The sequence below is a fragment of the Uloborus diversus genome, unplaced genomic scaffold, assembly GCF_026930045.1.
Source record: "Uloborus diversus isolate 005 unplaced genomic scaffold, Udiv.v.3.1 scaffold_13, whole genome shotgun sequence".
Lineage (NCBI taxonomy): Eukaryota > Metazoa > Arthropoda > Arachnida > Araneae > Uloboridae > Uloborus > Uloborus diversus.
The window spans coordinates 10741494-10768866 of NW_026557987.1; the positions used below are offsets into that span (position 1 = coordinate 10741494).

At 31.2% G+C, this 27373-nt stretch overlaps 1 protein-coding gene across 1 annotated transcript; it reads right to left on the minus strand.

Annotated features, from left to right (window-relative positions):
• Nucleotides 1–1422: 1422 nt before the first annotated feature.
• LOC129232589 (60S ribosomal protein L44-like) lies at nt 1423–26248 on the minus strand. Its single transcript, XM_054866721.1, has 5 exons — nt 26155–26248; nt 25289–25397; nt 9835–9902; nt 3903–4019; nt 1423–1498 (listed from the first exon to the last, which is right to left on the minus strand). Exons 1-5 carry the CDS (start codon nt 26155–26157, stop codon nt 1478–1480), a joined length of 318 nt encoding a protein of 105 aa, XP_054722696.1. The 5' UTR covers nt 26158–26248; the 3' UTR covers nt 1423–1477.
• Nucleotides 26249–27373: the final 1125 nt, after the last annotated feature.

Sequence of the window (27373 nt, forward strand, 5' to 3'; positions counted from 1 at the left end):
TTCTCTTCTAATTTTAAGAAATCTGCAGAATTTGGACAAAATTCTGTCTTGGGTTGGAAGATATTTGCAGAAAATCTGCAGTTTCTGCAGAAATATCGCAGAAATCTGTAGATTTTCTGTAGAAAATTTGTCCTCACATTTGAACAGAATTGTACTGCTAGCTCAGGTATTCTTCTGCGACGTACGTCGCAAATTTAGTAGAATTCTGCTTTGGGGGTAAACTGTAATTATGAACAGAATATTAAGCAAGAATTTTAAGTTAATTATTATTAATTACGACCCGAATTTCCTTTAAAGGCATTCTTTTACAACCTTTTACAACCCTTTTTTATGAAATATTTTCAACTTCAAAGACTCCAATATGTTTCAGTCAGATCACAAAAAATCCAAAGATCTAGAAAAGCATTTTATCTTATTTCAGGAATAATGAAAATTGCATCTTGCTACCTAAATGGGGAAAAAATTAAAGCTGAAACAATAGATAAATTTTTAAAATCGAAAAAAATTCCAATATTTCCTACTTATGAGCAGTCAACCAAATGATTTTCTTTCTTTTTGCGACTTATTTAGTTCAGTCATAACGAAAAATTTCCCCAGCAGATGCAATCAATTAGATTCTATTTTTCAAAATGTAGGCAAATATATGAAGATACCAGAAAAAAAAAATTGTTTTAATAGGGGCATAAAAATAACATTAATAAGCATGGTTGTGATAGTAGGAGATGATTTCTCAAATTTAGGTTGCTTTTTTCTTTGAAAGCATCTATGATTTTGCTTTACATTACATTTGTTTGACAATTAAATAATTTCCCAAACATGTTATAGCATGCAAGAGCCAAAACTATAAGAATCCCACATTTGCTTCTAGGAATCCAGGAACAATCATCAACAGACATAATCAGTACATTTATAGTTTTTTCAAATTTGAAGAATTTTAGGACATAGGACATAACACATAAAACAAAAAATACTGTGTATGAAAAAAACAAATAGTCTCAAACAAAACCCAATAAAAGTATGTCATTTATACAAGACATTAAGGTTCTTTAAATTCAAATTAACACTAAAATCTAGTCCAACATATATCTGATAAAGATTTGTAAAAATCAATTTTAAAAATAAGTGGTTTTAATGAGCTGGTATTAAGAATAGATTAAACATTTAAAGTTATAAAGTCCAGGGGAATTTAAGTTATAGGTCTTTTGTTTCCAGCGAAGAAGAAAGTTGGAAATACTTTTGCGAACCTTTTTAAGAATTTTCAATAATCAGATTTTTTTTTATTAAGGCAAGAAATTATGAAAGAAGCTCTGTATAACTGAATTGCATAAAAACTCATAAAATAAAAAGTCAAAAAAAAGAGGCAAAGAAAGTGCTAAGTAAAAAATGTAAAAATATATATAAAACAATAAAAAGGATTTGAAATGGAGATTTTTACAATAGTTTATTTCCACAAAACTGTACAGACACAGAAGGAAATTTAAAACTGGATCATTTGTCCCTGAAAATAAAGAAACATTTATTAGCAAATGAATACAAATATATATATATATATATATATATATATATATATATATATATATATATATATATATATATATATATATATATATATAATAAATTAGTTTCACAAGTTTTATTATTCTTTTTCCCCTTGTAAAATAACCATTCAATTCTGAGAAAAATAAAGTCATATTTTCTAAGAAAGGAATTTTAAACTACTTCTATTTCTTAGTAGTCCAACTTAAACCTGCAGAAATACTGCAAGATGAGAACCTTTTTCTCCTTCAGAATTATTTTCCTTGTTTAGCTTAACTAAAATCATTTGCATTTATACAAATAGCAAAAATTAGCAAAAAAAAAGTTTAACAAATAGAAATATTGATATATAGAAGAAATCTTAATTTTATCGCATTTACTCAAACACATTAAATTTTGTTAAAAACAATTATCAAAGCAGTGGGTACATTAACCAGGAACATGGCCCTGAACACCCAATTTTGCAAAAAGGTTGAAATTAAGAAATGTTCCTCCTCGTTCATTCCATTAAAAACTTCATTAAAAATTTTTTTTTGCAAACTGAAGTCCAGGACATATTGTTTCAAACACCTTTTGCATTTAATTTTCAAATGGATAGAAGTGCTTGGATTTTTACAGAAAATACGTTAATTTTGAGGTGAAGATCATTCATCAGAGAAAAGGAAAAAGTAAAACTTTTTTAAAGGACAAGTTGCAACTGAAATTTGATAACAATTTATAAATTAAAGATGACATTCCACTTGACTTGTTGGGTTTGTAGTGACAGTAACTACAATATTTTTCTCCTAATTTTTGTGACGTAAGTGGTCTAAAGTAATTAAAATCTCTGAATATGTCATTTCTGTTTTTCGATACAAAAAAAGTTCTTCGAAAAGCAGAAAATTTCTATATGAAAAAGTTTGATGTATGGAAATACCACTGTACATAAATCAGCAAGACTTTTGTTTATTCAAATTCTTTACCAACACTCATCTAGGCAAAAAAGGAGGCCTGCAACTATTTTGAAGTCATCTATGATTGAGCTATTCAAAAACTTATTCTATAGCTTTTAGAAATAGCTAAACATTTAAACCATGCATCATTTTACATATCAACTTAAGTTAATGCTGAAAAGGATTTTTAATTGAAGAATCATTTTGAAACTTTTTTGAAACAACGCTCGTGAAATGAAAAACCATATTAATAAGGAGATATTTTTAAAAGAACATAATGATCAAAACAAAGTTCTTTACATCATAAAAAATACTAAAAGTTTCTTTTTAAAAAAAAGGGCAGACTTTTACAAGCAAATAATTGAAAACAGTAACAGAATATTTTTAACCGGAGAATTTCCAAGGGGGCTTAAACCTTTTAAACACCCACTCCTTAAATACGGCCATGGCTTTCCTTTCATTGTATAGTCCGTTTTTCACAAGAAGGCACTTGACTTCTCCATTGTTAAATGGTATCTGATAATTCTATTTCGCTGTTTTCGGGAGCAGGTATATGAGGATCATAGCATGTTGTTGTAAAAGCAGTGGTTTTTGAAATGTAAGAATAATTAAAATGACAACAGACAAGTCAAGCAAGTGATGTAAAGAACGCTAAGATTTTTTTTGCGCATTAAAATGCACGCCCGAGTTAAGGCTGTCTGGTTGTCTCCTTTAGAAGCACGTGGATTGCTTACCAATCACCCCCCTCGTAAAATGAAACTCTGCGTTCGAGGGGGGGGGGGGGGACGATGTGCCTTTTCGTGAAAAACAAACAATACATATAAATTGAAAACAGAACAGAATGTTTATCTCAATAGGAAAATCAACTTCAAAAGTTCAACATTTTGTTACATTTATATAACATTGTCTATTGAAACTATGCAACAAAAATAATGTTTAGAAAGACCTGAAAAGATCAAGATACACTAAATTACTAATTTCTATTTGCATTTAAGAATTACATTCAATTTGAAAATACATTTAAAATTTTAATTTGAAGATGCACAAAAGATTTGCAGTGTTGAATAAGAAATCAGAGAAGTTACAGAAAGAAAAGGAAACGCTGAAAAAATCTAATTCTAAAATGAAAAACAATTTGGCCCTACAAACTTTTTTGACAAATTACTTTGGTAGACTTGATTAATTTAGCAATGGTTATGTCTTTGGAAGGAATACTAGTTTCAACTTTGCTTATTAGGACAGTTTGATTGAAAATTTTGCTTCCTCGAAAAACTTATTTCAACAGTTTGAAAACAAACTCTTTTGAAAAAAAATGAAGAACATGGAAATGGCCTTCTCATTGAAACATAATTTAAATACAGTGAAAGAAAGCGACACCGAAAAAAAGCACAATATACAAATATTATTTGTTTCATGACTGTGGCTTATACATACCTTCCTCTTCTTATCACCACCAATTTCAAAATGTTTGCACCTCTTGATTGGCAGCTGCTTCCTATACTTGCATTCCGAACACTCCATCCTCAACACGATCTTTTTGGTGGTTTTGGCCTACAAAGGACAGAAGATGAGAAAATGATACACAGCAAAGTTACAGAATTATGAGCGAAATTCTTAGAAATCAATCTATACAATAGCAATGGGTCAAGACTTGTTATCTTATTCTAACAATTAAAAATCAAATACTCGTTTAATGTTAAAAATTAGGGCATAGACCCAGACATTTGGGCAGCACCAAATCTTCACCTTATGTTCTTTTTTTTTATACAGAAATTCCAAATCCCACCACAGAAAATATATTAAGTCAAAAAAAAAAAAAATACTAAAAATTACCTCTTTTACTAATCTCAAAGCTACTACAGGCTTAACATTACATTTTATTGCATTTTAAATCTTTATATTCAGTTTTGATATTTATGTCTTACTGCAACCAGGTAAATGTTTAACAACATCATATTACAGTTGGACCTCCATATATCGAAGTAGCGAATTGCCAAAAAAAAATCTGATATATAGAAACAATCTTAGTTTATCATAAAAGTCTTCTGAAACATTAAAGTTCAAGTTAATTTTCGTGCATGAAACCCAATTTCTAATTTATACAAGCATATGAGTACATGAAAGTTAATAACGAAAAAATTAAATGGGAAACATTTACTGAGCACTGCACTGTTTCTAAAAACCCAACTGGAATGTCGTTTCATGTCTGAGTGAAAGTTTTCTGTAAGTTTCATTACTTTTATAATGGCTTTCCGATTTTTTATAACAGCAGGCGCTCTGCTTATGGAAATACTAAATTGAATCGATATTTTTGCGCCTTCAGACATCTTCATTACTCGGCAATTCAACTTCATCCGCAACATTTGGGGATCTTTGTTTTGACGACTGGTAATCGAAAGAGAAGTAAAAAATCAATCTAACTTAACTTGAATGATTTTCACTGAAGTTAAAAAGACTAGGAATGATAATCAACAGACAAAAGGGATGACTTAAAACTGATTTTACTGTGTTAATGGTTACAACTAAGATTTTAAATAAACTTGAGCGAATTTAAGAACTCCAGATCGAAACAACGACCTATCTACACACCCCTCAACCCAAGATTCCTTATGAGTTTCGTAGCAAACTTTTAGGGAACATAATTTTCTCCCGCAACCTTTATTTTTCATGAGACTAACAGTCTAAAGTGGAACAAAATCTAGGAATGTCTCAACAAAAAAATCGATGCATAGAGATTTTTTTGATATATAGAAACAATTTTTCCATGTAATTGACATGGAAGTTTTCTGGGATTTCGATGTGTAGAAAATTTCGATATATGAAGGTTCAACTGTATAATATTTATCATATGACACGCTTTTTTTGAAGAAAAAATTGTTTTTTAAATGTTATTTAATGCATAGTATATTGTGGCTCTAACAACGCTTACCTTTTTTCGGATATTAGTTATTAGTCGTTTTGTAAAAGTATTCAAACTCAAATTCGGCCCAATAACATGTCCCCTTCACACAGAGCTCCGCAAACAGAGATAAACATTGTCAAGGTCATAGCTAAATTTATTGGAGTCAAACTACAGAAAGCAGGCACCAAAGTTCGTGCCCAGTGGCCTTGCGTAAAGTTTTTTCACGTTTCATTCACACAAAATCTTTCCTAATATATATAGATGCGATACATACACTTTGAGACAACTGACCGAGTTTCTTTATCCTAATACAAAACAAAAAGTATTTGGATTAAAGAATTCTATTATTTTACTTTCCTTTGTCAAATGAATTGGAATGTCAAAGCCAATCCATTTAAAGATAAGAAAGATTGTTAATAATGTCACTGTAATATCTGTCCTTCAACTTTCAACAAACCATTTCTTAGGTAGCACCTTAAAAATGCAAATTTACATAACAACACATAAGGTGCTTTGAGGGTCTGTGGGAACCCTGTATTAATGAATAAAAAACTTGGATTAAATGGCTAATAATAATTAAAAAATAAACTTAACCCGGGAAGAACTTGCACCAGTTTCATATTATTTTTTGAAATTAGGAAAGAGGAGAAAGATCGTCTATTAGAAATAAATTTGACTATTTCCAAAGTGGAAAAAAAAGTAACGGATGAATTGGTAGCATTGGAAATAATCATTTTGATCATTAATCGACCAATCAACAGCCAATTAATCTGTAATCAGCCAATTGGCTTATCGGTGCATCCCTCTAATATTAACACCATAAAAACATTTAAATTCAAGTAATACTGTAGAAAATGGCCATTTAAAATGTAACAAACCAAAAGATGGTTTGCATACATTTAAGTTTCAAAGAAAATCATTTAGGTTGAATTTAGGTTGTTAAATCCACACCTCGTTACAATTATCAGATTAGAGATGCACCGACGGTATTCGGTAAACTACCGTCGGCAATAAAACCAAGTATTTGGTTTGGCAGAAAACCTTAATACTTGGCAACCGAATAGTAAACAAATTTAAATACTCTATAATTACTGATTAAAGACATTTTTTAATCCAGTATAGTTAAAATATGTAAAGTTGTTTTATGTAACAATATTTTTTTTAATATGCAATTCAGGGTTCATACTCTATTTGGATGAAAAAATTCCATGACTTTTCCAAGACTTTTTCATGACTTCAATGAAAATTTCCATGACCTCGTTACATGAAGAGAATAGCACTATTTAATCTCAAACTTGGTAATATTGGGAAATGAGCATTAGCAAAATGTCTATATGAATGCCACAGCCTCATTGAAGCACTTACTCGTAATGGAAAAAATATAAGTGCACACTTAAAAAACTATTCTTATTTGTCTTCAACATATAAATTTTCGTAAAGTAAAAATGCAGTGAAACAAATATGATGATGCTTAAATGTTTTTTTTTTAAACAGGCAGAATGATATTGAATGGGACAAAGGTTGAATGAATCAACACTAAGTTTCAATAAATTCGCTTCAAAAGTTTCCTTTTAGTGTCAACAATGCCTTTAATCATCCACGTAACTTGACAGTATTTTGGTTTTTTAAAGTAAAGCCACATAGTTTATTTCTTTATGTTTCTAAACGAGATCTTTTTTGAAAAAAAAAACATTCAGTAATCAATCAATCTTCTGCTTCAAAAGTATATTTGTTTTGTTTACAAATTTGCATATTTTCAAATGCATATAAATTAATAGGTTCAGAAATTCCAGAACACTTGTAATTCCCGACATTGAACGTAGTAGTGGGTCGCATGGGTTAGTTTTGCATGCCGTATGTTGGGCACTACTGTTTTAGAGCATTAGAATTCCTCTTTTTCTGTATTCTATCGCCTGACTTATAGATCTTTATTTTCTAAAACATTCAACAAATTAAGATAAACTCTGATAAATTTAATAATAAAGTCCTTACGAGTGATGGAATCGAACTTGCATGCAATTGAATTGCTTTTTTTTTTTTTTTTTGAGTGGGCGTGGCGAAACTAAGAACGTGAAATTTTGCTACTACAGAATATGAAACATAAGAAGTGCTGAAAATAACAAAAAATTCAAAATAAGTGATGTCCAGGCAGTAAAATCACATCGCAAAAAATGGAAAGCGGCTGCGACAGAAGTGGATGCAATGAGATTTAAAAATTCAGACTTGATTTTTGAAACGTTCAGTTTTCCACTTTTAATAGCTTTTATGTGTTATACTGTTAAATCACTCAAGATTTCTAATGCTCCTTTAGCTACTGTTCCTTTCTCTTTGTCCAGGACATTTTTCCATGACTTGAAAAAAAATTCCATGACTTTCAATGAAAATTTCAATTTTCCATGACTTTTCCAGGTCTGAAATTCTGTTAATTTTTTTCCATGACTTTCCAGGATTTCCATGACCCGTACGAACCCTGGCAATTGAAAATAAAGAAAAGTTGAAAACTATTTACAAATTATTAAAAAGGCATAATATATGTAGAAAACACTTGGATATTTAATAATGCAGTATTTTAATTTTAGCAGTAATATAACATTTGAAATTAAGTATTGTTTAAAAACAATCTAATTAAATTAATCATTGGAATGAAATGTTAATAATAATAATATAAAGATTATTTATAACATAACAAGTTATGATTATCAGTTATGAAATCATATATCAGGAAAAAAGTACTTATCAATTTATGAAGAATTTCCGATCAACATAGACCAAATCACTATATTCATTTGCTTTTGGAATGATTTATTTCATTTTTTATTCATTTTGTAATTATACTTTTAAGGTAGATAATTTTAGGATTTTAAACCGATTTCACATAAGACTCAAAATAGATGAACTATTTTAATTTGCAATAAAATAAAAATACAAATATCAGCCAAAAAATTAACCAGACAGTTGGTATTAGGCAAATTATGTTATTCAGTGCATATCTCAATCTGATAATCAAGTTCAAGTTGCAAAGCAGAAAAAAGTTGTTTCTGAGGATTGGCGAGCAACAGTAACCAAGGGGCTGGTAGCCCAAGTTGTATATAAATGTAAAATGACCAAATTTCCTTAAACAAATACAAAACAGAATGTATTTGGCTTGGAGAATTCTATTACTTTACTTTCTTTTGTCAAATGAATTGGAACACGAAAGCCAATCCATTTAAAGATAAGAAAGATAATGTAAAGTTAATGTATGATCATCAGAGTCATTTTGAAGGTTGCAAAAACAAAATGATATTTTACATACAATTAAAGATTTGAAAAAGTGTAAAAAAAGCATGTAAATCATAGATTAAAAATAAAGAACTAAAATAAATCTAAATAATATATCAGAACCTTGAATATCATTGCACTATTTATTGGTTATTTAAGTTGACTCGCAGGTAGGGAGGTAGACCAGAACTGACAAAACCCTTAATGATGACAAAGCATGTCATCCTTAAGGGTTTTAATTTTGATTATGCACATAAGTGAGACATTTGAAAGTAATATTTTATTTTTATTAAACTGTAAAAGCTTTGTACCAGTGTATAAGGGGTTTCTTTTTTCCCTTTTTTCTTAAAGTTAAAACAGATTTTTGATTTAAATCTAAAATTAAATTTTTTTAAAGGAACTGTAAGAACTTAGACTTTCAATTTGTACTTACAAATATAACTAGGATATTTTTACATTTTTGCAACATACATTAAATGTTAGAGCAAAAGAAAATTTTATAATTTAATGCAATAGAAAATTTAATACAAATGCATTTGATTTAAATAAAAAACAATAAAGCTGACACAGTAGCACACTTAAAATATATAAAAAAAGGGAAAACAAACAAATTATGTTGTGCAAAACAAGATGAAAATTACTTATAAGAAACAAAAAGAAAAAAAACATATCACTCATTTGAAAGATTGCCACAATACGAAGAAATGAAATTTTACAGAAGAAACGTTTAAAGTTTAGCGTGTCAGGAAATTTTTTGTAACAAAAATTAATTTGCTATGCTCTCCAGTGGATAATATTAGGAAAAAAAATCTATCATTATTTTCCAAAGAAGATAACATTCAAAGCCCTTTAAGAGGAAAAAAATTTAAAATTTCCTATAGTAGTATTCTTTTTCCAAACGAGTAATATATATATTTTTTTCCAATAAAAATCATGTCCTTAAAAAAATTGAACCATATTTTACAATACATTATTTAAAATTATAACTATTTATACAAAAAAGGGGGGGGATCAAAAATACACAATACCGTTCACCTGTAATTCAAGAAACAATGAACAGTTCTTTAAAAAAGGAAAAAAGTGTTCATACTCGTTTTTTTATACACGGCGACTGGACAACTCAGATTTAAAAAAAAAAAAAAAAAGAAGACTCCTGGTTTTTTTGCATTTAACAACAATAATCACTCATTAAATGTGTCATACCTTTTTTCTGAAAATAGGCTTCGTCTGACCTCCATAACCCTGCTGTTTTCGGTCGAATCTCCTCTTACCTGCCAAATAATATACATATATAACAAAATGCTACATGAAAATATGCAAACAAATTTTTGAGATTGAGTTTAAATCTAGCTCAAATGCAAAGAGGATTTTAAATAAAAAAGGACATTTAAATGATTGTCTTGAACATTGAATGTAAATGCATGTATACATATTTTGTATTACAGTTAAAATTCAAGGGCATAAATCAAACATTTATATATATATATCCCTTCCATACAATGTTTCTTATCTTTTTAGTTTTTCCTTTATCAAAAGTATTGACTGGGTTGAACTCAAAATTACAATCAATGTAATTGCATTCTATGCAGGGCTAGAAAAATCTTAAGCTTTTACATGCCCTGTTGGGGCATATTTGTCTAAAGATTACATGCTTGAAATTTTTTTTTTACATATCCAGTTTTTTATTGTCATTTAATAAAACACAGTGTTCGCGCTCAACTATCCGTAACATGGGTCCCAGGGACCCATTAATGAAATAGATTTGGGTCCTTTGGTGGAAAAAATGAGTCCCTTAAATTTTAAACAGAAAATCTTAGTGAAAAAATGAATAATATAAAAATATTTATACTTAAGGGAGGGGGCATGAAATAAAAATAAATTGGTTATTTTAGCCCTAATTTTTTTGTGATTTCATCATTGTAAAATTATTTTCAAATAATACACTTGCAAAGACTCAGTTATGTGAGAAACTATTTGGTCAGTTACAATGAGATTAACTCAAAATTTACTTTAAAAATGGGTTTATACCATAAAATATAAAACAAGTGCCTCTGATTGATCAAGCAAAAAGCACTCCCCTTAACTTTTGTTTTCCTGGAAATTTTTCTTAGTGAAAAAAAGGCAAACAGACCCCCCCCCCTTCCCAATTATCATTGGCAATTGCATAATAATAATAATAAATCGCAAGCGAATGAACCCAACGCAAAAATCGCGATCGCAAAAACGAAACATTTTCTCATATGAGTGTGAAAATTGCTCATTTGCAATCTTAAGGGTGCTCTTCACTGAGAGTCTGAAAGATTCGGATCTAATGTTAACCTACGGAGAAAGTTGGAGCTTGTTTTACAAATTCCTGTGAAGTTTTCGGATCCGGTTTTTTTTCTGAGTAATTTTTCAAGACCATGTCTGTTTCTTTTAGTTTTTACTTTTTTGATGTGTCCATTCTCCGATTTTTTAAAATTCGAGAAAAAAATGAATTTCTTCGAAAACGAGGTACTGTTGGACATTTCGCTCTGTAAAACATCTGCAACTCGTGCTATCGAAATTTTAAGAACGCCCTGACACGCAAAATATTTCCAGCTCTCTTTTGAGATCTTGTTTGAAATAATGCGACCATTTTTTAAACAAATATCATGTTCTAACTATTGAAAAAAATTTCAAAATACGTTCACTTTTTGCATTCGCCCCCGCCCTTTATTAGAAACCTCCCCTTTTTGAGGGGTAAGCACAGACTTAAGGGGTAAGTGCTAATGGGGTGTAAGATTTATTACCCTCTCATTAGTTCCCCTCAATGACCTCCGCTGGACGTCCTTTCTTCTTTCCTCTTTTCCTATAAGGCTTTCGTGAAGAATCAAGTGCTTTTGAAAGTGAATCCATGTAATGCGTGATATTAGCTGTTAAATTCGCAACATCTGCTTTTTTTCAAATTTGTGGTTTGAAAAGAAATAGATTTGAAAGGAATATTTCTGAGTCAAATTGTTTATTTACAATATAATGAACATTGTTACAATGCTGTCGAATGCGAAAAGTTGACATTTTTCCCTTCCAGTAGAAAAATATTTTTATATATAAGATTAAATCGTATTCCAGATACTGGGTATTTTGCATCGTTTTACATGTGTTTTATGTTACTACAAATGGTACACACATAAAGTGCTTTCCACTGCTCAACAAACATTTTTTGAAAATTATTTGTGTCTTTAAGAGCCAGACTCGTCAAATTTCTTTAGAAGGTTTGGGAGGTGGAAAATTCAATTGCGGAAAACATTCCGTACACCAACATACTCATTAAAACACATAGAAAATCATGAAAAATATATTAGCAATTTAATATAATTCAGTTAATGTAAAAAAACACACCGTGGTAGAATTACTAAGCATTGTATGTATTAGTTTTAATGACGTTTTCAGCCTTATGTTGCCGACAAAGCTAACTAAAATGTGAACAATATAGAATGGGGGTTACAAGTTTTCACTGTTTTCTATTTTCATTCTCAGAAGCTAGATCAGCATTTTAATACAATGTAGAAAAAATTAATTACAGGCATAAAGGTTTTCAGGTCACATAAGCACCCCCCCCCCTTAAAAAAACATCATTAAAGATCGTCTTAAATTTCGTTTTTATGGCTTTAATTTCAAAAAATTTCGGGAAGGGAGTTTGTGAAAAGTCCTTCTTTGACCATAATAAAAAAAAAGTCGTCTAAAATTGCATTTTTGGATTTCAAAAAACCTGCATGTCCCCAACGTTATTAAAGATGGCCTACAATCATGTTTATAAACACTTTAAAAATTTTGCCTAACCCCCCCCCCCCCCCCCCCCCCCAACATCACACTAAGACTGCGTTTTTAGACTATTTCGAAAAATTCCGGGGAAAGCTTCCGAACTCCCCGTTTCCTAACAGAATTGAAGAACCTGAAATTGTGTTTTTGGCGTTTCAAGTTCAAAAATTTGCTGGTGGAAGATCACAGGACCTCTTACTTACTTCCAAATACTACCAGAGATCGTCTAAAAGTGCATTTTGAAAATTTTTATTTTCGAGAAAATTAAAAGGCATAGCCCTCAAACAGAGTGCTTGGGAAAATAGGGAGTATTTCTGAGTAAATAGTATGCTTACGATAAAGATCATGTTAATTAAATATAGAAATGGTTCCCTCTCCTAAACAAGAAGCTAAATCCTTTCTCTCGCTGTATTTACATATTACTAGGAGTCAATAGAATGGAAAATGTGGGATCTCAAAAAAGATTTTTGTTCTATACGAATGAAAATTACTTGATAATCATTGGATTAGAACATTCATTTTATTCTGTGACTGAAGACAGGATACGATAATTTTTCGGCACAGAAGTGCGTAACACAGAACTTAAAAGAAAAAGTTTGTCTTGTTTGTTTTTTTTTTAATTGTGAACCCTTACTTGTACCTATAATTGCTTTCCTAAATGTAAGCTGTTCATTTTCATTTTTGTTTCAACTTTATGTATTTCCTGCAAATCTGTTTCTTGCCCTTTTTTTATTTTTTATTATTGATTCATTAAATGCAAGATGCATGAAAACGAGGCAGAGCGATAAAAACTTTAAAATCTGGCAGAGCGAGGCGTTGAGATTTTTTTTCATCTAAGTATTTCGAGATTTTTTTTTTTTTTTCAGGCAGATATACATGTAGGTAATATTTTCGTGCCTCCTGAGAAAAAGTACAACCCTTAATATTTATTATGACAACTAACGAGGATCAGACACTCACAAGACTTATTAGAAAATTTTAATAAAAGCTCAATGTGTTGAAGTAGAAGCACTATATACACTATATGACCAAAAGCATTGGGACACTTTCAAAAATTCACATGTTTAGGGATTTCTCGAGAAATAATAGTCCAATTGCTCTATAATTTGTTTCGCATAAAATGTATACTCTAGTTGTCATTTTCCAATAAAAATTAAGTCTGCTATTCATTTAGGGGACCGACAACAAATTGAGTAAAAAAGTTTTTTGATAATTTTTCATTGCAAATTGCTGGGAATAAGCTATAATTTTCAGAAATGAGTTAAAAATCTATCAAAAACTTATTTTTATATTTTTGTGAAAGTATCTCTTATACCCATGGAAATATAAGCATTTCTTTCAAAAATGCAAAATTTTTTTGAAGGTTTTCGCCTTATATTACGCAGAGTATTTCGTCAAACGTTACTAAACTTTTAAAATATTTGACAGCATTTTAGAGAAACATAATAATAAAATTTGAAGTTAAAATATTGAAAATTTGTTGAAATATGAACAGTTAAAGCTATTAATTTTTCACTGCGCAGACACGAAAGATAGCAATTTATAACGTTCATAATTCAAAGCTCAGATACATCCTACAATCCATGAAAAAAATTCCACCGCAATTTCTTTAAATTTTAAAAAGTTATCAGCAATCTAATGAGCCGAATTTCTATAATTCTAGGATAGGCGACGAATGGTAAGGAATTGTTAGCAAACTGGCAACACTTTCCTGCCATCGCTATAGAGTGATTCATGATAAGAACAGATTATTTGTTGCTGGTCCCCTAAATGAATAGCAGACTTAATTGTTATTGGATTTGACGTCTGGAGTATACTTTTCATGAGAAAAAAATTACAGAGCAGAGAGCAATTGGTCTTTTATTTTTTGAGAAATCCGTAAAATTGTGAATTTTTGAAAGTGTCCCAATACTTTTGGTCATATAGTGCATGTAATACCTCATGTATTTTGCCGAATTTAGTAACTGGGAATCTGAGACTCTAAAAGTGCTAGGTTTAGTTTTATTGCAAAATTTCAACGCAAGATAGTTTACAAACATTGAGAGTGGGGGAAAAAGTGATTTTTGCCTTTGAGCTTGGAGCAGGGTGAGCACCCTTGCATACAAAGATCAGAGAAAAATCTTTAATTTTTCAAATTCAGGAAATCCTTATCCGTAGCCGTCCGCGACTTTGCCGTTGTTATGCTCAATTTGAAAGAACTTTCACCATAACAACCCCTTGAGAAATGCTATCGTAGCCTTCTCATCTGCATATAGTACTTAGATAAATAAATAAATATTTTTTCAAAAAGAAAAGGATTCAAAGATAAAGATTAGGGGAATTTTCTGGTCACCAGTGGTGAGAAAAGGTATTTATAGTAGCCACATTTTTTTCTAGTCGCCACTACATTTGTAAAACAGGTAACTAACCAACAAAGTAGTATTTAATTTAGCACTAAAATATAAATATTATCAGTTCAAATAAAGGTTAATGTAACTAATTAGTGGCATTAATGTTTATTGTACAATCAAGTATTAACTATGCAAAGAGGATCTAGTTTCATTTTTAAGAATGTTTTCTGCTAACTCGGATGGGGTTGGGGAGAGTGGCAAACAGGCAGAGGAAGTGAAAGAATTTCGCCAACCGATAACTAGTTAGTCCCCACTTTTATTCGGCACTCGATTTTTCAGATTTATTAAGTAGGATCATCCATTTTTAAAGAATATTTTTTGGTTAGAATTTGGAGTTCATTTCGTTAAAATTCAGTGTGGTCATGCAGGCTATCTTTCTTTTCCTTCCTTTTTTGATATTATCAATTTTCAATAACGAACATTTTTCTAAAAATAAAACGAATTTATAAATTTATTGCAAATATTCATTCATTCGTTAATTTTTCCTAGATGAGATCAGGAACCGTATTAATGGGGGAAAAAATCTTCGTTTCAAAAATTAATTTTAGTGCGAATGCAAATAAATTAATATCACAAGCGGGATTGCAAAATGCCGCGCCTTTTACACTGAGTTATTTTTCTTTTACCTATGTAGTCAAGACTCAAGAGGGAAAGAACTAGAATTTCCTTGGAAGGGTCTGTAAAAAGCTGCGGTTTCATTTCGCCGTCAGCTATTACCTCCTTCGACTACTCTGCACAGCAGGGGAGCGTCCGGTCTGTCCCCCTGCAAAATGTGACAGGTCACATGATCCACACTTTCATCGGCCACCGCTCGTTCTATTGGTTGTTGAAGTGTCAATCACTTCACTGATGTACACTGCTTTCGTTTAAAGAAAAGGCCCATTTTCAAGCGAGATGGTTTTTCTTTCCCACTGAAGAGCAGCCTTAAATCAGTATATTTGACTTTATTTTGACTTGTTCAAAATATCTGTTTTGATTTTTGTTCTATTTTTAAAATGGCCATTTTGAAAATGGCGCGATCGATTAATACCCGACTTTTGCAAATCCAAATAAAAATAACCCATCAGAAAGAGATGAATTATTAGAAAAAGAACAAGGTTAAAGTGCTTTTGTATAAAATTCAAGTATTCATAAGCAATTTAACAAGAAAAATGTAAAGTTCCAAACTCTTTGTATTTAGCGCGATCTGGAAAATATTCGCCATTTTTTCCTCCCCTCTTTTTATTGGGGATGCAAAATGATGATTTTCAAAAGTAATTCTGGTTACATGAATACCAAATTGCAATATTTTTACTGTACAATTGTCTTGTATTAATCCTGAAGATTGCATTGAAAACCTCTCTCATTTTTAGTCTTCATTTCTGTTTTTAGGAATTTCCTCAAGACAAAAGTTGAGGGAAAGCTTATTCTTAGAATACAGTACAATGGGCTATTTGTGAACTTGCTCCCTGAGCTCTGCCCAGGAGGTCACTGTAAGCTCCAGTCTTATCACTAAAATTCCATTGACTGGTCCACAATTTGGGTGTGTTTGAATAGCTGATAAACAGATAGGGTCATTTTAGTCCCTTTCTGTTGATTCTCCTGGTCATTTTGAAGCTTAAAAGCATTTACTAAATAGATCTTTAGCATTTTCTCCCATTTTTTTTTCTGGTTCTTATCTTTTGGGTTTTCTGGGTCCCTGGGACCCGATTTTTCGCGGAAGTTGCGTCCCTTTCCCGCGAATTTGCGTAAAAAACCCGCTATAGCGCGTAAACGCGAACCCTGAAAACATTTTAATTTATCGTATAGCATTAATCAGACAAAAAAAATAATTTATTGGCTTGATATCTGAATTTTAAAAATTTTTAATAGAAATCATACAAAAATTTGTCTAAATTAATGACACAGTTGTCATTAAAATTTACATTGCATTAACAATATTCTTGCTGACATGCATGTCTGTCACCATGTCACTTCCTTTGGTGTTAAACAACGAGTGTTTGATTGCCACCAATGACTCGATGTTCTCTAAATTCCCACCATCAATTGAAATTCTCATCAAACTGCTAATAATCTCCATGGACTAACTGCAATGGAGAGTGCTTTTCATTTGAATAATGGCACTAAATCCCCTCCCTCATGCAGATGCGCTGGGAAAAATGCCGAGCAAAATCTTCACAATCTGAGCAAAATCTCCACAAGCAAGCGAAGGAATTTTTGTTTTTTGCTTACTCCTTAAAAGGAAAAGTAAAGTCAGAAGGTTTGATCATATTGCCTGCATTTTGTTGACAGTTGCATTAAAACTTATCCATTGACTTTTTACAGCCAAACGAGTTGTCACTTAGGTTTTGGTCAAAGTAACTGGGAAGTTAAGCTGTTTTACCATTGCCATAAGCAGCCAAAGCAGTAAGGTTCTCCAATGGCCAATAGTTGAAGTTGAAAATTTTTAACAGAAATTGGGGTTGAAGTAAAGTTTAAGTATTGGTAATGATGCAATAATTTTTCAATAAAATACAAAATAATCAAGTTTTAGGAAGAAATATTTGATTAAAAAATTACATGCCTAGCCAAGTATATAAGGGTAACATCAGGGTTCATACCCTTTAGGCAGAAAAAAATTCAAGCACTTTTCAAGTATTTTTCAAGGTAAAAAATTTTGTTTTCAAGGCAATATCATAAATTTGTACTAAAAATATTGTATGCAGATTTCATTTACTACAAACACATAGAAATAAGGCAATAATACAAAAAAGTATAGGAAAGCAAAATTGCTTTTTCTACAACAAGAGACGCTTTGATGAAAGATCTGCTGCGTTGAAAGTTTTTCTGAAAATGTTTGAAAAGTTTGGTAATAAAGAGAAGCAGATACCAAAAGGTTTAATTTTGAGGTTTTTCAAAGGTTGCAGCAGTCAGAGGTTTGTATATTTTCTAGTATCAGCAAATTAATACTTAAAAAAAACCTTTCATAAGTGCTTTTAACTTTTATGGGAAGAAACTAAAATACCCAAGTTCAATGGCATTGCCAGAGAGGAGTTTTTGAAGTCACTCCTCCCCCTCCCCCGGGTTTCAACATTTATTTCCAATATCTATACAGTGGTTTATTACAATATAAGGACGGTTAGGACAAAAACACTACCCAGAAAGTTATTTCAGTTTTCACTATTAAGTTCTAAAAATATTAGGTTTGCAAATCATTTATAAGTATGCAAATCAATTATTCGTATGTATTTATTAGCTGTTCGGACAATAAGGCATTTCAACTGTCCTCGAGTAAATTTAAAAATTAGGAAGTAAGAAAAGTTTATGAAAGTCCACAGTCCAGTCTCTACACCTCAAAATATACAAAAGCAGCTTAAGCAGTGATAAATACTGTGAATGCAAACTTGAGCCTATTCAGCTTTCATTGATTAACTTGCAATAGACAATAAATGTGCAAGTTCAGATTTATAGAGCCATATTTCGAAATTGAAAAGATTCACAAGAAGTTGACATATATTATGACAAAAGTAGTTTTATTTTGGGAAAAAATGGGTTATTGTTGAAATTAGAATGTAAATTTAGAAAGGCAATAATATTCAAGTGATTTTTGAGTTCATGAAAAATTACTTGAAAGTTTCAAAGAGCAAAATGGGGCGAGGGGGGGGGGGAGAAATAATTTTTAAAACTAAGACCCCTATTACTTGAATATACATATGTACAACAACAACTTTTGCTACGCATACAATTCATAAAATAGTTTATTAAGTCAAAATATTTTGCATAGAAATACCATGCCCAGTGCCTGTTGATAACCAGCAACAGGCACTGAGCCTAGCTAGGCTTGTACTGGTCAATTTATTAGATCCAAATGAAGATGAATGACCCTCCTTAAGCTATCTACCCCTTTGCTGATTAAAGCCTCTTTCGGTAAGCTCCAAGTACCCACAACCTTAATAAAGTAGTAATTTTGAACATTTGAGGAAAAGGGGAAAATTGGAGATATAGGGAGGTAAAAGCATAAAAACCAACACTACTAGATTTCAAGTGAGTAATCATAACACAACCACCCCTGTTATACACCTTATTTATTTTAGCAGACATAAAAAAATGATGTACTTATAAATAAAATTATATAAATCAACTTTATATTTAAAATACAAACTTTAAGTTAATTTGCTAGGTGCTCAACTGCTGAAATTTAAATTTTTTTTAAAAAAATCTGCTATGACCAAAAATTAGGTAAAGATAATCATTCAAAACCGCAAAAATAAATTAGCAAATAATTAAACAAGACCAAGGTAATAAATTCTTTAACTCTTTAGTTATTAAAATAAAAAATAAAATAAGCTAATCTGATGTAGCAGTGTCAAAATAACTACTAATTGCCAAAAATATAAAAATATTTACAAAATGCAAAAGGATTGAAATCTCAAACAAGGGAAGCAAATTTTCGCGAATTAAGTTTAATGTTGTCATGTTTCCCATAAAATAAACTTATATTTTACTGAAATTAAACATAAAATATGCTAATCTACGGTAGCAAATATGAAAATAACATCCGATTAGTGAATATATTTAAATATTTGCAAGATGCAAAAAGATTGAAATTTCAAACACGAGAAGCAATTTTTCGCAAAGTCTGAGTTCGTTCGACGTGGCATGTTTCCCATGAAATAAATTTATTTGTTTTTTTTTTTAAATTAAACAAAAAATATACTAATCTAAGGTAGCATATGCGAAACTAACATTTGATTAGCTAAAATATTTAAATATTTGCAGGATGCAAAAAGATTGAAATTTCAAACACAAGAGCAATTTTCCGCGAAACCCGAGTAAGGTCAATGTTGTCATGGTTTCCAAATTAATTTCTTTGTTAATTAATGAAATTAAACAAAAAATAAACTAATCTAAGGTACCATATGTCAAAATATCTTTCGGTTGTAAAAAACATCAAAATATTTACAAGATGCAAAAGGATTGAAATCCCAAACACGGAAGCAATTTTTCGCGATGTTGCATACTGAACACATGTTCAGAAAACTGCATTGGTGAAATACTTTTTTAAAACTTCTAAGCACAATTCGTTGATTTTTGGGAGAATTTAAGCACTAAGAAACTTTTTCAAGGTTTTAAAACTTTTTCAAGGTTTTCAAGCACTTGAAAATGAACTTTTTTTTTCAAGCACTTTTCAAGGTTTTTCAAGGGCGTACGAACCCTGAACATGCTTAGCCAGGCTTACACGCTTAGTTAGACAATGTCCCAATCTGAATTTTTACAAGCCCCGGCAAGTCCAAACAGTATAATTTTCAAGCCCTGGTTTTATGCAATTAAAAATTAATTTCAACTATCTGAAGTAATCGATAAGTATTGATTGGACTTTAAACATAGAATACAATTGATTTTTAGTTCCAGTAAAAAAAAATTAAACTTTATAAAAAATGTTTACATAAAGATAAAATCCATCTTATATATCCAGTCATCCGTTAGGAATTTTGTTTAAAATTAAGCACCTTAAAAGGACCTTTGCAACAGTTCACCGAAATAAAGCACTTTTAAGGACCCGTGGGAAGGACCCGTAGTTGCTAACATTTCTCAGATTTTTTTTTCATCAGAATGTCAGTCGGGGAAAGAAATTTTCCTCATTGAAAATGTTGAGCAAACTAGTAGTCATAACAAGGAGATAAGATCCTGTTTCTTCCCACGGAAATTAGTCTCAAATTTGGAAAATGCTCAATCTATTTGCACAGGTATAACATTTTTATGCATAAATTTGCAAGGTAGTTTTCCGATAAAGGTATGTATGTCGTTCTGTTTCGCATTTTAATTAATTTCTACCCAAGGTTTAAGCCGAGTTGAAAAGATCTTCAACTAAGAAGCTAAAATTAAAATAAAAGCTTTAGCAAAATGCTAAAACGTTGAAGGTCTTCCTAAACGACTCGATTTATTCATCAACTCTGCAATTTAAAACCAAATTCAAAGTTCAGCCGCCACATCTTTAAAGAATTAAAGTAAAAGCTATATTTATTTTTAATTTGAAATTAAAAAAAATAGGACTATATGTATTATTGAGAAAATACAAGTTTTACTTTTATAAGTCCACCCCCCCCCCCCAATACATGCAGTACTGGGGGGACTAATGCTCATTAAATTTTGATGCACTTCATAATAATTTTCACACCTAGCTAAAAATTTTAATAGCCATGCTAGCTTCCTCTTCAGATTGTGCATTGTTCATTTATTTAGTCCTTTACGAAAAAGACTTGATTCATTTTCATATTTTAGTTAGTATTTTATCATTTTACAAGAAATGTGACTTTAGTGAAAACCACGTTTCTACCTCGGCGATAATAAAAGAAGCTTAAAGCGATTGTTGATATCCACAAGTATATGGCCTTTGAATGTTGCTTTGCAATATGGCGGAAAATTAATTTTAAACACTAAAAATACAAAATGTGCCAAATGACATACTTGTCACAGAAAAGTATCATTTGCACTTTATTCCCAAAATTTTGAACTTTGTCTTTTGATTCTTATATATTTGAATGTAAGGAGCTATTACGTATCTCTACAAAGTATAAAATGAATCCTCCAAAAAGAACCTGTTTGATTAAACGCGCAAAACTTGAACTTTTTTTACCCGGCCAATTTCGCTGGAATTTTAACACTGGTATCTTTCAGCCCCGGAGAGGTTTGCAGACCAGTTCGAAAAAAATTCGATGAGTAGTTCTTTTTTCATTCCAATTTAGGCCCAATTGTCACATAATTCCCGAATATAGGGTGAAAAAGTACTCACACACATTAACATTACATATCGTTGAAAAGAATAGAATTTTCTGCATTCTACGAAATTTGTTTCAGTGCTCTAACTTAAATATGGTAGGAGTTATTCGCATTTTTAACTATTTTTTTTAGGCTTAGCTGAAATTTAGGCACTACTTTCTTTATTAAATCTATCAATAAAAAGTGAAAGAATTATCCCAGTTTTCTTTTTGACACCATTGGAGAAAGCGACATTTTTTACTCCATATTAAACTCGACCTATGGTCGAAAAACTAAGCTTATATCTCCAAAGGAAAAAAAAGTTACATGCCTTTTTAAATCAAGTTAAAAAAATCCCATGTCCATTAAAAATTGTTAACCATTTTCTTTCGCATTTTAATTCCTTAAACTTACTTTATTTTGTTTTTCTATGGTTACTCTTTTTAAATCCATCTTTCTTGATTTAATTTCTTAAAAGTATTTTAATATCTGTCATCATTGTTTGGGAGGGAAATTTTGCATGATTTTTTTTTATTATTATTAAAGCCTGATTGCTGAATACAGTCGGACCTCCATATATCGAAGTAGCAAATTGCCGGAAAAAAATTCGATATATAGAAATTTCGATATATAGAAACAATCTTATTTTATCATAAAAATATCCTAAAACATTAAAAATAAAACTAATTTTTGTGCATGAAACCCAACTGCTAATTTAAACCAGCATCGGATTAAATGAAAGTTAATAATTAAAAATTTAACGGAAATTACATTTTTGCTCCTTCATCACCTTCATTCTTTGGAAATTCAACTTGAACCGCCACAATAGGGGATTTTCGTTTTAACAATGTAATCGAGAGAAAAGTAAAAAATCAATCTACTTAACTTGAATGATTTTTACTTCAGCTAAAAATACTAGGAATGATAATCAACAGACAAAAGGGATAACTTGAAACTGATTTTTGTTACTGGTTGCAACTAAGATTTGAAATAAACTTGAGGGAATGGAAAAACTCCAGAACGGAACAACGACCCTATCTACACACTCCTGAACCCCATATTCCTTATGAGTTTCGTAGCAACCTTTAGTGATTATAATTTTCTCCGCTAACCTTCATTTTTCATAAGACAAACAGTCTAAAGTGGAAAAAAACCTAAAAATTTTCGATATATAGAGATTTTTTCGATATATAGAAACAATTTTTCTATGTAATGAACATAGAAATTTGCTGGGATTTTGATATGTAGAAAATTTCGATATGTGGAAGTTCGATATATGGAGGTCCGACTGTATATGTCACTTGACACCATTTTTATTTTTAAGGTGCACCGGGCAAAGCCGGGCAACGCAGCTAGTCATAACATGAAGTATCAACTTTTATAGAACCTTTTTTGCATTTAAAAAATAATTTTTTGTACATGTCACAAGCATGTACAAAGCATTACTTTTTAAAATAAAAAAAGGCTTATATTCCACATCCAGGGTTCGCGTTTACGCGCTATAGCGGGTTTTTTACGCAAAATCGCGGGAAGCGGACGCAACTTCCGTGAAAATTCGGGTCCTGGGGACCCAGAACACCCAAAAGATAAAAGCCAGAAGAAAAAAAAATGGAGAAAATGCTGAAGATCTATCTAGTGAATGCTTTTAAACAACCAGGAGAATCAATAGAAAAGGATTAAAATGACCCTATTTCTTTATCAGCTATTCAAACACACCCCCTACTGTTGATCAGTCAATGGAATTTTAGTGATAAGACTGGAGCTTACAGTGACCTCCTGGGCAGAGCTCAGGGAGCAAAATATTGCATGTTCATAAATATCCCATTGTACTGTATTCTAAGAATAAGTTCTCCCTCAACTTTTATCTTAGGAAATTCCTAAAAACAGCAATAAAGACTAAACGTAAGAGTGGTTTCAATGCAATCTTCAGGATTAATACAGGACAACTCTAAAGTTAACGCTTGGATATTTTGCATTCATCTAACCAGAATGACTTTTGAAAATCATTATCTTGCATCCTCAATAAAAGCAGGGGTGAAAAAAAATGGCGAACATTTTCCCGATCGCGCTAAACACAAAGTTCTGAACTTCACATTTTTCTTGTGAAATTGCTTATGAATACTTGAATTTTACACAAAAGCACTTGGATCATGTTCACTTTCTAGTAATTCACCTATTTCTGATGGGCTATTTTTATTTGGACTTGCAAATTTTCAATTAAAATCACGCCATTTTGAAAATGGCGAGATTTTAAAAATAACACGAAAGCCAACACAGATGTTTTGAAATAGTCAAAATGAAGTCAAATATACTAATTTAAGATTGCAAATGAGCAATTTTCATACTCATGTCAGAAAATGTTTCGTTTTTGCGATCACCATTTTTGCGTTGGGTTAATTCGCTTGCAAATTTTTTCTATTTCTAATAAATTGCCAATGATATTTGATAATTCATGGAGGGGGGCTGTTCGCTTTTTTACACCTAGGAATTTTTTTATAAAAGTAAAGGTTAAGGGAGTGCTTTCTGCTTGATCAATCAAGGGCATTTGTTTTTTGTTTCATGGTAAAATCCAACTTTAAAGTAAATTTTGAGTTTATCTTATTGTATTTGATTAAATAGTTTCTCAAATAACTAAGTCTTGCAAGTGTATTATTTGAAAATATGATAATCACAGAAAAAAGGACGAAATTAACCAATTTAATTTATTTCATACCTTTAAATAACTATGTGGATATTTTCTTTTCCCTAAGTATAAATAGTTGTATATTATTTGTTTATAAGCTAAGATTTCCTGTTTAAAATTTAAGGGACTCATTTTTTCCACCAAAGGACCCAAATCTATTTCATTAATGGGTCCCTGGGACCCAGGTTACGGATAGTTGAGCGCGAACACTGCATATCATTATACCTAAGTTATGGTTCCTTAGATTTGAATATATAAAAATTAAAAGGCAAATTTTAAAATTTGGAGAATATAATGTAAATGTGAGGTAAAAAATATTTCATTTGTACAAATGGATTGAGCAATAAAATTAAATGAAAATGTATAAAATAATGAATTAAGTGTTGAGATGGAAAGTATATTAGAATGATTCAAAATAGTGAAATCTCATTACAACCAATTTCAAGGACTGCAAATTTTGTTTAACTCAGGACTGAAAATTTGTTTTGTTGAAAGACATTTTGTTCTATTGGTATTTGGTGTAATGGGATTTCAACGTTCCTAATTTTGCTAAAGAATATTGCTCGTTATTGTAATAAAAGGTAACACTGCTGATTTAAGACTCTTAACGCGAAAGTTCCATGGGACCAGCTGAAAACCTACATGAATTTTTCTGCAATGGAAATAAAGGGGCAACATATGTGAATTTTTCTTTTTCTACATTTTTGTCATTTAGTGTACTTCAGCTTCATTGTACAAGCTTGCTCATCTGGTTTGAGCCAAAAATGAAGAATGAATAAAATGTTAATTTTCAGCATTTCTCTATTGTAAATCTAAAAACGTGCATCTTCAAATATTTCACAACTCATTTCTGCAAATACTGCACTTCAGCTTCCCACAGCAACATTCGTAGTTCAATTAATGGGATCATCAGTCACTTCACGATCCAATGAAAACTTTGACATAAAGGGACATTTGAGCAACTAGGCCTTGAAGTAATGCAAGTTGATGTTGTTATAGATTATCCAAATAAACCATTATCATGAAAAACGAAAATTGTAATAAACATTCTCGAAAAAACATAAAAAAGAAGATTTTTCCAACATACCTTGAGCCCAAACGGAGTCTTTTCCTTTCTTATATTGTGTTACTTTGTGCAAAGTGTGTTTCTTGCATTTACCTTTGCAAAAGGTACGTCTCGTCTTGGGTACGTTCACCTGTGAAAAATGACAATAAAAACAATGTGACCATAGAGCAAAACTTGATAGAGAAAACCATTCGTCCTAACATTACAAATGAATCATTGAAAAAAGTTGTAACTGTGTGCAGAACATATTTAAAGTTCCAGTAACAGAAATATTAGTACAAATACAATACTGTCACTAAACTTTAATTACGAATTGAAATAAATTTTTATTTTTCATACAGACAAATAGCTGGTTCAGACAAGGAGAAATAAACAAAGTGCAGTGTGAAAAAAATTATCAGTATCATGGAACTATACGAAATCGAATATATATATATATATATAATAAACCATTTACAAGGCAAAAAAGAACTAAAATCACATGTTAACAATCATAAGGTAAAGAACTTTCTTTCATGCATTAAAAAAAACCAAATTGATTTCTAAGAATCGATGTGAAGTCTGTACACAAAACAACTGAGTAGGCTTAAGTTCTCGGTTACAAATGCACTATTGCAAATGCCGGATTAACAACTAATATTTAACACTGCAATAACATTTTAAAAGTTTAATTACACATGTTTAGAAAAAGATTTTTCGTTAAAGTGAAAATTTATGGAAGAATAAAACATGCCGCATGTCGTGAATAGTTGCACGTGTCAAGATAATCAAGTTAGGTACTTACGATTACTGTACAAGATTATAATGATAAACAAATTATACGAAACGGTAGAAAGTAATCAGACTAATTTCAGAGTTTATAAAAACATTAAATATTATGAACATACCATTTTAATTTGTTAACTTTATTTCGTTTCCTTCGAAACGCCAATTCGCAATGAATTTTCAGGTTGTTGCCACTCATGCTGCTTTAGCGACAAAGAGGAGCTTAAAAACCAAAAGAAAAAACTTTTCCTCCACAGTTACTTCAGAAGATTTTTAGGGATTTTCTTGGTGAGGACATCGTAATAATATACCCTCATTAATCCTTTGAATTTAAAATACAATTCCTACTATATACAGTACTTGTTTATGCACCCAATTTATAGATTATTTTGCTTGATCCGCACTCTCATTAATTCAGACGACCTGCTGGACCACCTAATTCGGATTAGAGTCCCAAAATGAAAACATTGTCAGAGGCTCAACGGTATACTTTTTTGACCATTCTTCTTCCTCCCCCCTGTGGTGCAAAGCATCGCACATCACCGTACACATGCCACGCTATATTTTACTAACTTATTCTTATTTAAATATTGCGCGATGTTACTTTTTTTACCCCCTTTCTCCCCCTTATCACAAACTGTAACAACTTCATGAGCCTCCCTCCCACTCAAAGCTGGACATCATTTGTAAAGAGCCTCTTTTCCTTAATTTATGTTCCAAATACGTATTATGTTGAAAGCATTCCATCAGATATGAGAATTTGTCTCGTTATTTGTGCGCATGAAAACATTTTTGAAGAGTTCTGTCTACTCTATAGTCCCTTTTCCATTAGGAACTCTACTATTTACCGGCCTCAGCGAGTGGAATCACTCCTGGATGGTGGCGTCTATGCCCTCTGTCAAACACACGTACACACGTGCACACGTACCCACACTGTCTGTGGGTGTGTGTGCTATTTCCCCAGTAGCACAACAATTTTGGCCAATATCGGTCGAGTATTGGCCAAACCTGGCGTGCGTCGCCGTATGTCGGACGATTTTACCCGATTTTGGCCAATACTGGGCAGTATTGGCATCCCGATACTGAAAAAGTGAAAAGGCTTTATAAAACGTTTTTAAAAGGAAATTTTGTGTTTAATATAAAGGTAGAACTGTTATAAGACTTTTTCCAGTAGATTTGGTATTTGAAACTCCTGATTAACGAAACTGACAGACCTCGCTATTGGCCGATCTAGTCCAATACTGTATAGGCTTGGCCAACTGATACTGGTCAAATCAGAAAAACTTAATCAACGGTTACTTTTCAGAACATTTCGCAATTTCCTCCCGAAAGAATAACATG

Coding starts and splice junctions, on each gene's coding strand:
- LOC129232589 (XM_054866721.1), bottom strand. Junction 9,903..25,288: donor AGACTCCGTTTGGGCTCAAG/GTATGTTGGAAA, acceptor ATTATTTGGCAG/GTAAGAGGAGATTCGACCGA. Junction 4,020..9,834: donor AGCCTATTTTCAGAAAAAAG/GTATGACACATT, acceptor TGTCCTTTGTAG/GCCAAAACCACCAAAAAGAT.